Consider the following 12,344-nt stretch of genomic DNA (forward strand, 5'->3'; position numbering starts at 1 on the left):
TTCACCCTTCCCTTTTATCTTTGTCTCATACAAGGCCAATGTATCCATCCTTTTATTCCTAAACATACTTCCAATCTCACATCTTTTACTCTCTATCGGACTACATCCACGCACATTCAAACACCCCAAAACTAGAGTGGGGGGAGCAGTTACTCTCCCCCTAGCTCCACCTCTTTGATGATGTCTCACAGGATTGTAAATACAGAAGAGGAGTTCCCAGCCCCCTCGTCCCGTCCCTTTTAGTCGCTTCTTATGACACGCAGGGATAACGTTGGCGCTATTCTAATTGTTTGTAAACTTGGTCTTTGTAAATGGAATTAAACTTATATAAACAGTAACCACCAATGTTTCTTAGAAAAAGTTACAATGAAATACATGAAATAGTAATTTATCTATTAATGCTAGTATGGTAGGCTCGCCAAAGAATCAATAATTCGAGTTTGTTAGGTAACGACGATCTGCCCCTTACCTTCAACTACAATCGAGACCATGCATAGCCCAAAGCTATGTGTAGGGAAGAAAATACTGTACTTTTAAAGGCATTGTAAAAAATGAATGCGCAGTAGTCGGATGTAGAACGGCACCTCGTAGTATCAGGGGATATTGAGGAAGGAAAGGACTAATTGGCAAGGGACCTCTGGTAGTGGTTCTAACATGCCCCAGTTACTATACCGACACTCTATTAGAGTGAGCGAGCTTGGTTTATTCCTGGCATTCCATGCAACTTTTTTCTCTGGTATATTTAGCAGTATTTATACCTTAGAAATAGATCCCTCGCCCAGAAATACATTTTTCCCTCGTCAAAATCCCTTATATGCTTTATTAAAATGTCCTAACGTAAAAAATGCCACATTTGCACCAGCTACTAATTTAATTTTCACTTGTAATTATGTGGTAAATTCAGCATAAATAGGGAAATAGTGCAGACTGTACGATAACAGTTATTAAGTATGTATAAATAATATTAAAAAAATTTATATATGTATATTTATACTGTATAGTATATCTCCATCGATAAAAAATAGTTATAACTTCAGTCAAACTGCTTCAATGCCTTACTCATAGTAAAGTTGTTTTTATCATAGAAAAATACTGTGTAGATTCATCAAGTGATTTCAGTTGTATTATTTCCACGGTGATACAAACGAAAAGCAAGTACTGTTATTATTTTTATTATTATTAATTGCTAAGCTACAACCCTAGTTGGAAAAGCAGGATGCCATAAGCCCAGGGGCCCCAACAGGGAGAATAGCCCAGTGAGGAAAGGAAACAAGGAAAAATAAAATATTTTAAGAACAGTAACTACATTAAAATAAATATTTCCTATATAAACAATAAAAACTTAAACAAAACAGGAGGAGGAGAAATTAGATAGAATAGTGTGCCTAAGTGCACCCTCAAGCAAGAGAACTCTAACCCAAGACAGTGGAAGACCATGGTACAGAGGTTATGGCACTACCCAAGACTAGAGAACAATGGTTTGATTTTGGAGTGTCCTAGAAGAGCTGCTTACCATAGCCAAAGAGTCTCTTCTACCCTTACCAAGAGGAAAGTAGCCACGGAACAATTCCAGTGCAGTAGTTAACCCCTTGGGTGAAGAATTGTTAGGTAATCTCAGTGTTGTCTAGTGTATGAGGACAGGAGAATCTGTAAAGAATAGGCCAGACTATTTGGTGTATGTGTAGGCAAAGGGAAAGAACCGTAACCCGAGAGAAGGATCCACTGTAGTACTGTCTGACCAGTCAAAGTACCCCATAACTCTCTAGCGGTAGTATCTCAACGGACTGCTGGTGGCCCTGGCCAACCTACTACAGGTTAAGCCTGTAATTTCATATCTTTTTTTTATGAGTTGCTAATGGTTGCCAAATTTTCCTTTAGTGATCAGAGCATCAAAAAGAGGGACCCATATAATAAGTTTTGTTGCTGAACTTTTAATTTGCTGTGTATATTCTCAAAAGGGTTAGATGGGTTAACTGACAAAGAAAAACAGCTAAGAAGGTATTATGAATCATCCCATGTTGTTGGTGTTGTCAATATCAAGCTAAGTCACAAGTTTGGTAAGCCTAGTATTCTCAAATCACTTGTTAAAGATCAGTAATTATCGCAAAATTTATTAAAAGGTTAAAATTAGCATGGAATGGCATGATGCAAGCGAGGCATATGGTAGGAATATGGATAGAAATGCACCAACTTGAAATGTGATGGTGCAAGAAAACCAGTGAATACCCAAAATTATTACAGTACTTCCCTCAAATGTGATGGGTTAATAATCAATTAACTGTTCTGTAATTAGAATTAATGCTGAAAGGGGCCCCAGACCACTTCCTTGAAGTGTTACAAAGATCATTGAATCAGTAACGAATAATGCAATTTATTAATGCATTTATTTTTCCATCATACAGATATGCTCTCTCCCAAAGTCATATGGCCCTATAGCACTTGCATCCCCTTAGAAGGATCTTTAATATGATTTTAAAGAAAGTAAATTTGAGCACACATTGGTAGGAAGTCAGGAAACTCTATTTAGTGTCATGTTCCTGAAGGGAAAGCCATTATGATAATTGAATATGTAAAATATCTTGGAATCAGTACATCCAATGTTTTTAATGTGGTCTGATCACATTGATAGAGCCAGAGCCAAAGTCAACTTTAGAAAACAGTCCATGAATATCCCAAGAGCATTTTTGAAACTAGATAATGTCATCAGGCTCACACTTTCAGTGACACTAAAGAGCATATTCAGTATGCAATTGCTTGGCAGTATGGAGACCGCACTCAACTAACTATGGGCAAATTGACCGACTTGAAGGAATAGAATGCTACATAATTTCACAAAAAAGGTGTAGTCAGTTTGTATGAACTTCCCTAGTATGGAGACCGCACCCAACTAACTATGGGCAAATTGACTGACATGAAGGAATAGAATACTACATTATTTCACAAAAAAGGTGTACCCTGTAGTCAGTTTGTATGAACTTCCCTACTGTGATAGGCTGAAAAAGAAAACTTGGTAGCATCCAAGATAAATGGGAAGGCTCTAAGATTTTATATGTCTACATTCAAAGGGAAGTTATTATTACTAGCTTAATTACAACCCTAGTTGGGAAAGCAGAATGCCATAAGCCCTAGGGCTTTAATGGGAAAATATCTCAGTGAGGAAAGGAAATAAGTAAACTCCAAGAGAAGTAATGAATGAACAATTAAAATATTTTAAGAATAATAATGACACTAAAATAGATCTTTCATATTTAAAAATTAAAACTTACTGAAATAAGAGGAAGAGAAATGAGATTGAAATAATTGTGTCTGAGTGTACCCTCAAGCAAGAGAACTCTACCCCAAGACAGTGGAAGACCGTGGTACAGAGGCTATGGCACTACCCAAGACAAAAAACAATTTGTTTGATGTGAGTGTCCTTCTAGAAGAACTGCTTACCAAAGCTAAAGAGTCTCTTCTACCCTGACTAAGAGAAGAGTAGCCACTGAACAATTACAGTGCAGTTGTTAACCCCTAGAGCAATGAATAACTATTTGGTAATCTCAGTGATGTCAGGTGTTGAGGACTGAAGAGAAAGTGGAAAGAATGGGTCAGACTAATCAGTATATATGTAGGCAAAGGAAAAGTGAGTTGTAACCAGCGATAGGGATGGAATGTAGTACTGTCTGGCCAGTTAGAGGGCCCAATACCTCTAGCGGTAGTATCTTAACGGGTGGCTCGTGTCCTGGCCAACCTACTACCATAAAATAGGCATATGCATACAGCGCTACAGTAATTGATACTAAAATCCATAGATACTGAAAGTCATTAGAAAATGTTTAAAAAGTTAACCTCATTTTAGCTTGCTTAGAAAAGAATGCCTTTAAAGATTAGGGATGGAGGGCAAGAGGTTGAGATGTTATTGGTTGGAAGGATAGTTCCCTTCCAATCAAACAAATTTTGTTTTCCCCTTAATTGAATTAGGTGGGGCCCACTAAGTTTAACATAATAAAACCTATTTAGTGAACTTTACTTCTGACTCATTCTCTTAAGGTTGTTTCAAAACTGTGACATTATTGTTATTAATATCATTATGCCTCATTTTGGGATGGGACTTCTTTTTCAAAATGTTGGACATCCAACCATTTTGCGACCTTGTCCTCGATTAGTGAAGTAGGGGTCTTCCCATTAGCTCTTCCTCCTCCTCAGAGCTTGGAGAGAATTCACCCTGCTTTGTCTTTAGAGACATGGGACCACACAATATATACCCTCTTGGCTCCTGTAATTCCCAGACATGCATTCCACCTTTATATTTCTCAGCATCTCTTTTCCACATCCATAGGGATCCTGACCATTTTTTTGGTTTTCCTCGCTCACCATATTTTATGAATTCACCAGCCACCCGTTGAGATACTACCGCTAGAGAGTTTGGGATCTTTTGACTGGCCAGACAGTACTACATTGGATCCTTCTCTCTGGTTACGATTCATTTTCCCTTTGCCTACATACACACAAAATAGTCTGGCCTATTCTTTACGTATTTTCCTCTGTCCTCATACACCTGACAACACAGATTACCAAACAATTCTTCTTCACTCCGGGGGCTACTGCACTGTAATTGTTCAGTGGCCACTTTCCTCTTTGTAAGGGTAGAAGAGACTCTCTTGCTATGGCAAGCAGCTCTTCTAGGAGAAGGACACTCCAAAATCAAACCATTGTTCTCTAGTCTTGAGTAGTGCCATAACCTCTGTACCATGGTCTTCCACTGTCTTGGGTTAGAGATCCCTTGCTTGAGGGTACACTCGACCACACTCTTATCTTATTTGTCTCTTTGTTTTGTTGAAGTTTTTGTAGTTTTATAGGAGATATTTATTTTAATGTTGTTACTCCTCTTAAAATATTTAATTTCCTTTTTTTCCTTTCCTCACTGGGCTATTTTCCCTGGTGGGGCCCCTGGGCTTATAGCATCTTGCTTTTCCAACTAGGGTTGTAGTTTAGCAAGCAATAATAATAATAATAATAATAATAATAATGATATTAATATGATCTTGTGAAAATATAACAAAACTACTTGAAAATTCAGTTATAATCAGTTATAACTGAATTTTCATGGTTACATACTGAGTAAGAGTTACAGGCGTAGTTGAAGCTTTTGATTTTGTATTGAGCGCAAACAATGTTGTGCACGTCCACATAGCTCATTTTGACCCGTACAAGTTCTATCACGCAATTCTTATCTCGGACAACAGACATGTTCTATACGGTATGTACTGTATTTTAGAGTGGATGCATTCTGAGGTACCACACATAAAATGGATAGATCATTTAATGATTTTATTGTATTTAATGAGACTTATATACATGCTTGTAGATTAAATTTATACAGTTGAGTTTGTTAGAAAAGAAAAAAAAAAGTATATATGAGTTTGTTCTGTGTCTGTCACTATGAAATGTGTTTTTTTTTTTTTGGGAACAGCATTATACATTACTCAAACCACATGCTTTTCCTATAAATTTTGTAGATTAGCAGTGAACAATAAACAGTATATGACTGGCAAACAGATAAAACTACTTAATTGAAAGCAGTAGGAAGTTGGGGAATATTTTTATAAATGTCTAGTAAGAAAACAAAAAGATCAACTTTTTCTTGATATTGCCCTAATTAAGCAAAAGTATTTTTCCAACATATTACATATAACTGGCTATGTAGCCTTAACTCATCGATCTATAATCCAATAAAAAAGGGTAGTTTTAAAACAGTGAACAGCAGCAAACATTAGTAAATTTTATCTTCAGGAAAGTAATAGAGCTTGTAGTTTCATCATAGGGAAACGATAGCACGCAATATCTTTATCCTTTATAAATGTGCTGTTATCTGTCGTATGCTTTAGTAACCATGATATATTAGTCTAGTATTATATTTTTTTATCTTGTACCAATTGTATACTGTATATGAATTGCACCAATATATATAATGTACAGTATATAGATATTTTCTTGAAAATTTATAGCTTTTAATTGTTACTGTTATGTATTTTATGTAGAACTTGTAATATTGCCATTTTGAAATTGTAAAACTATTTAAATGCATTGCAGGATTGCAGAGACAGATCAACACACTGGAATAAGGTATTGTTGAGAAAATTGAAATTTTTTTTTGATGTTTAGATTTAAATGTAATCAATAATTTTGATGCTTACTTCAGGCATTGAACTTGTTAGATTTGCAATGGAAGAAAGATAGTGTCTCTCTCGCTTGGGGGAAATAGTGGACATAATTCATTCTCTCTCTCTCTCTCTCTCTCTCTCTCTCTCTCTCTCTCTCTCTCTCTCTCTCTCTCTCTCTCTCTCTCTCTCTCTCTCTCTCTCCAAGGGGTTAGGTAATATGTGTTGTATAGAATGGTAGAATGGTATTTACCATAGATTGTAGTCTTATCTCCTTTTACTCCTTTTAAAAGTTATAGGGAAGGTCTATATGATATGCTGTGTTTATATCTTCACAAAATTTCTCTCTCTCTCTCTCTCTCTCTCTCTCTCTCTCTCATATATATATATATATATATATGTGTATATATATATATATTGTATAGTACTCTGCAAGCAACAATTCAAATCAGACTTGCCTCACCGCCGCCGTTACGTTAAATAACATTGATAGCAATTATGTCAGCTATTAAACATGTAACATTCAATAATACTGTGAGAAGTTTTGAGAATTGTCCAGATAGTGGGGTTTATCTTGCGTAGAGAATACAGTTGGCGAGGGGGGGTCGTTAAAATTATTTCCTTCATTCAGATGACACTTTATTTTCAAGTTCCTAGCCAAGGTGAACTAAACGACTTACATGCAAGACTCTTATAGACAAAGGTGCAAAAAATTCAATTCATAAGTAGCTGCCATGGAGCTTGAGAATATATTTTAATATGCCTTGCAGCATCTCCTTATCTTGTTAAACTACATTAGCACAGAAACCTCAACTTCATTATCATGATAGAATCAAAGCAATTAAGCTTAATATTCTCCAACATGGGCATATGCTATGGAAGGTTATACATACAAAATCAAGGAAGGCCTGGTTGTAATTCTCACAAAGTCCGTCATTTGTTCCTACACAAATACAAACCCCAGTCCTTTAATAGGAGTATGTTTTCAGCATGGCGGGAAAATGGCTTTTAAAACTTATAACGATGTGTTGGTAGTTGCTGGCTGATGATAAGGAACCCCTGCCCTCCAGCCAGTATACCGAGTAGCTACTGTTTTTGACTCCCTGCAGATTACACACTTCTGGTGCCATCAACTGGCTGTTTTAATATTTAATTTCTTTTCTAGTCTATGGTTAGCAGTTTCTTAGGTGTGAGGGAATGAATTTAAGGAAGAAGGTGGTTTTGCATTTGTCTGGTAACTATAGCTGACTGTCAGTTTCTGTGTAACCTGTCGATATAATTTTTTGTTCCCGCTAACAGCATTTTTGTTGCTGTTTATTTCCCTGCTAGTGTTTACTGGTAATGGCAATGTCGTGGAACAAAGTAATAAAACATCATTGCATACTTCCATCTCTGCCGCACCTTCGCTCTTGGAGCGAACAACAGATTCACGCATTCGTTGGATTTAAAGCACATTGTCGGTTAGAAGAACCTCTACTCTTCTTCCCCGCTTTGTCATATTTTAGACCAGTATTTATTAACACTGATTGATAGGAGTTACATATGAAAGAATCGTACCATTTTTCTCCCCGTGGAAGTGACAGTGTGGCCCAATTATTCACCAAGGACGAAGTAAGAGACAAGGAGATTTTGAACTACTATGTATTATAGTAGCATGCTATTATGTGCTCTTGCACTTCTGAAGGAGTGCCACCTCATCTGTTTGCGATTACTCCATCTCGCCTGTTCCTATAGCTTGTTCTTTCACACCACTCATACTGTGGAAGAGGAATAGGAAGAGTTCACTGAAGCACAAGACAACCAACCTCGCATTTGTGCTTTAGACTTTAGCCTTCCCTCTGCATAGTTTTATGTGAGGAGCAGTGCTGTATTCAAACCCCTCCCCTGTACAGTATTCCATAAGAAGTAGGGGATCTCATGCTTCCAGAACTGTATTTCATATGACACCATTCATGAATGCTCCTGGTCAGAACATTGACAGACTCCCTTGTCCCTCTCCTTTGATTCGCTGATATTACTTGATTGAGATTTTCCCTTACTCAAAGTCCAATACATGATCTGCGTTTCACAGATGCCATGTTCTTCCTTCTCAGTTGCCCATGAGACGTTGGTGAAAGTGACTCCTCAATACTGATCTCGACACATGTACGAGTACTGAGATGCCACATCTTGCCGCAGTTGTCGCAAGGATCCTCTATACCCAAATTTCCTAGTGTTTTCTTCTCAAATTTTGACTGCCGCTGAGTAATGACTTTTTTTTTTTCTATGATAATGAATGGTAGCATCTTAGTTCTTGATCGTTTTGTAGATACTCTCCCTAATTAGTTGAATCAGAAAAGTCCACCCTTACAATAAGGATCTGGATAGAGACTCTAGCACAAGAATACAGCATCCTGACAACTGAGTCTAAAGCCATGGAATCTACTTTCATGGCCAGCCTTCAAGCTACATCTGGGTTAGATGGCACTGCACTATGACGCAAAGTTTGTCAAAGCCCAAGTACGTGGAAATACATAGATTTGATCCAATTGAACGCCAAGAACGAAGCCTTTTTGATTCACATTCAGATACCCCATGAGCCATTTGAAACCCTGAAACACTATTACCTCCTGTTTTGCCAAACAAGGAAGTATTGTATGTCCTATCCCGAATGCATTAGTACAAGAGGGGCTCAATGAGAAGCATCAGGAGGTATTGGTGGAAGGGAGCATAAACAGGTCTTCTCATTCACCAATCAGTTAATGCTAAGGACCCAGGCCCTTCAAGGATACTATTCCAAGATCCTCATCACATCTTTAGCAAGCACTGAGAAAGAAACCGCCAACCTACAGGCTAAGGTCGGCTTGTCCAGGCTTTTCCTCACCTGGAAAAGCACAGACGGCACTCCATCTGCTTCTCTGTGTCCTTGCCTTACAGGTATGAGGGATAGGAGGCAAGGCAGAAAGGATCATGGAATTCAATGACCTGCAGTTTATTCGAGTGACTACATTCCAATCAGCCTGAAGAGTGTCATAATATTCCAGACCTGCTTGCCAATTTTGCCTGGTAAACAATCATGGGAACCCTATAAACATAACTGCCTCATGAAGCAATAAAGATAATGCCTTCAGAGACTTACCCATCAATGAGAAGGTTAATTCCACACTACCACCTCCCAATGGTTGCACTTAAGAGTTCATTAAGTTTTACTGGTGCTCAACCAGAGCTCCCCCTACCTTCTGGTTTAGTGCCAACAGGAATACATGCACGGGGCCATCTATCCGTGGCAGTTGCATGATGAACTCCCCAGAATTTCATCCCGTTTAGAGGATGGGATCGACAGAAAGATCGTACCTGTTTTTCAACCTAAGGGAATACTTGCTGCACTTCTACTTAGCAAGTTTCCCAAAGGGCTTGATAAAGCTCTTGATATTAATGATGTCTGATAACGTTTTCGTGGTTACCCAAATTTACAAAGGGGTCCCATTTGCAAACTTCTCAAGCAACACGCACAGGCAACAGTGCCATCTTAGAGTTATAGGTTAAAACCTAGTTTTGCACCATCACTCGACCTGTTTTCCATGCATTAGGATTGAAAAATTTCATGATTCTCCCAGTCATAGATTGTCGGCAAAGTTTGAAGACTCCTTCCAACCTCTCAGGGAATCTTAGACCCTTAGTCCTTTCTGCCCCTTTTTCCCTTTCTCTTCGATTTCGCAACAGTCCATTGAAGACGTTAGATGCAGAAGGACCCTGATCGCTTCTTAGTAGCGACAATGAATGGTACTTAGATTAGCTGTTTTCTCTCTTCCTTCATCAGCGAAGCTCCTCAATTTCTGCTGCATAGATATCGCTCAGTCCTTGATTAAAGTGTTCGTCTTTGATTCAGACGTTGACTCTTCAAGAGTTGACTAGGCTCTTGAGAAGACCAGGGTCCGGTTTGCCAGTCGGTCCACAATCTTTACCTCCTAAGATGTAAAGCCACCTGGAGACATTTCTCTTGGTCAGACCTGCTTGAACTCTTTAGCCCAGGCAAAGCTGGGAGGAAATCCATAGTTATTTTCCTGTCACTAGCCAATTTGAAGAATGGAAAATAATCTCCATCTTCTTGGTTCAGTAGTTTGCGGCAAGAACCCAGGATCCAAGCAGCTAGGACTTCAATCTCAATCTTTCTTCCTTTTTCCCCATAAATAGACTAGTGGGGCAAAAATTACCTACCTACCTATTTCATGGGGGAAGACACCACAATTATTCTATCAGTATGAAAGGAATGATATCCTAAAATGCTGTTTTGTAGTGGCTTCATGGAAGCAATCAACATGCATTCCCACGAGAAGACTATCCCAGACACAATCTCGCAAAGGCAAAATATTGGATGTACCTTAGTCTTCAGGAGGAGTCTTTCAGTGGCGCAAATACTAGAGGCCAGAATCTGGAAGTGCCAGGCAACCTTTATAGCCCATTATTCATGGAAGTATACCCACAAGTTTTTATATTCTTTTTCATTGTGACCTGTGCTAGTTGCGCAGTAGGTTTTTGGGCTTACTTAGCCCCTTTTCCTCTTTGGATGTCGCAATCGTTCCATTATTTGCTGGATCCAATGTTGATGTGGGTGAGCTTCCATACTGAGTAACTGTTCTGTATAAGTCAGTTTTAGCAGTATCTCCACTTACCTCCACCGGGGGATAATGGATAGAATATGTAGACACGCCTTATTAACAATACATTGGAGGGATTCTTCCCTGACAGTCTGTCAGCAGATGGAAACCTAGCCCAACCTATGAGAATTTATTCTTGAAAGTGTTGGGAGGTGGTAGAAATCAACACTGCCGCACCTCTATCATCCTGGTATTGTAAACCAGCCTCTTACCCTTTAATGATAAGTCTTATTAAATGAATAGGGTTTGTATTTTTGTAGGAAGAAATCACAGCTTTTAAAAGTAATTTGTGTTTTTCCTGACCATACAGATCAGATTCCTTTAAGTTTCACTTCCCATCTCAACCACCCCTCAAGGCCTAGGGGAAAATCTTAGTTGCTACTCAGTGTACTGGCTGAAGAGCCATCCACCAGTCCGACACCTCGTAAATTTTAACAGTCGAGTTCCAGCCATGCTGAAAACATACTCCTATTAAAAGACTCGGGTTTGTATAGTTAGGAAAATATAAATGAACTTGAGATTTGTTATACTATTATCCATTAAGATCAAATTTTTTTTTTCTTCCCCTGAAATACTCCACCATGGCCTATGTACCATATGTGTCAGCCAAGATTGCTGAATCTTGCCATTCTCACTATAACCAATAACATTAATAATCAATACTAAATACACGCATTTGGGAGAGTTGTAAGGTAGAAATTTGCATAAACTGCCAATTAAAGCCAAGGTATGATATTCTCTCTCTCTCTCTCTCTCTCTCTCTCTCTCTCTCTCTCTTCTCTCTCTCTGTGACGTAAAAAGAAACACTGTGTTGGGTTAGGGAATATGTGTTGTATAGAATGGTATTTTCCACAGATTGTAGTCCTACCTCTTTTTAAAAGTTATACAGGTCTTTATGATAGGCTGTGTTTTTATCGTGAACTTTATTAGATTTGCAACGAGAGAAAGATAGTCTCTCTCGCTTTGGTGGGAAAGTCGACATAAAATCTCTCTCTCTCTCTCTCTCTCTCTCTCTCTCTCTCTCTCTCTCGTTTGAACTGAAATTTCACTGATATAACTACCCGATTAGAAAGATAATTCCACAATATGATCACAGCTAGAAATTTTTTTTAGAATACTGTGTAGTATTGATCTTTATGATAAGAGAGGGCAAGACACACACACACATACTTTCTCTCTCTCTCTCTCTCTCTCTCTCTCTCTCTCTCTCATATATTTGAACTTCTGAGATTTCACTGATTTAAAACTACTCGATTGGGAAGATCATTCCACAATATGATCACTGCTAGAAAAACTTGGAATACAGTGTAGTATTGATATTTATGATAGAGAAGGCTAGACTTAAAATAAACTGAATACCTAGTATGACGTACAGGATGGTACAGTCTGGGAATATCCGAATGTAAACTATGATAGAAATTATGAAGAATCTTATTCTATATGCATAAGAAGTAACTGAATGATGGTTTCAGAAATTAACTCATTTTCTATGATGACTTGCAGTGTACATCAAAACTTGCCAGGTATCAGGTACGTCATTTACAAATATAAACCATATGGAAGTTGA

The 12,344-nt window shown here is 38.2% G+C and overlaps 1 protein-coding gene across 14 annotated transcripts in view; it reads left to right on the plus strand.

Annotated features, from left to right (window-relative positions):
- Positions 1-12,344, plus strand: part of Syp (Syncrip) — a 205,956-nt gene that overhangs the window by 79,897 nt on the left and 113,715 nt on the right. For all 14 annotated transcript variants that reach the window (XM_068372908.1, XM_068372918.1, XM_068372919.1 and 11 more), the window contains exon 11: positions 6,073-6,105. In XM_068372908.1, coding sequence (XP_068229009.1) covers positions 6,073-6,105 — 33 coding nt within the window. The remainder of the gene's footprint in view (positions 1-6,072; positions 6,106-12,344) is intronic.

Source organism: Palaemon carinicauda, chromosome 4 (genome assembly GCF_036898095.1).
Source record: "Palaemon carinicauda isolate YSFRI2023 chromosome 4, ASM3689809v2, whole genome shotgun sequence".
In the NCBI taxonomy this organism is placed as follows: domain Eukaryota; kingdom Metazoa; phylum Arthropoda; class Malacostraca; order Decapoda; family Palaemonidae; genus Palaemon; species Palaemon carinicauda.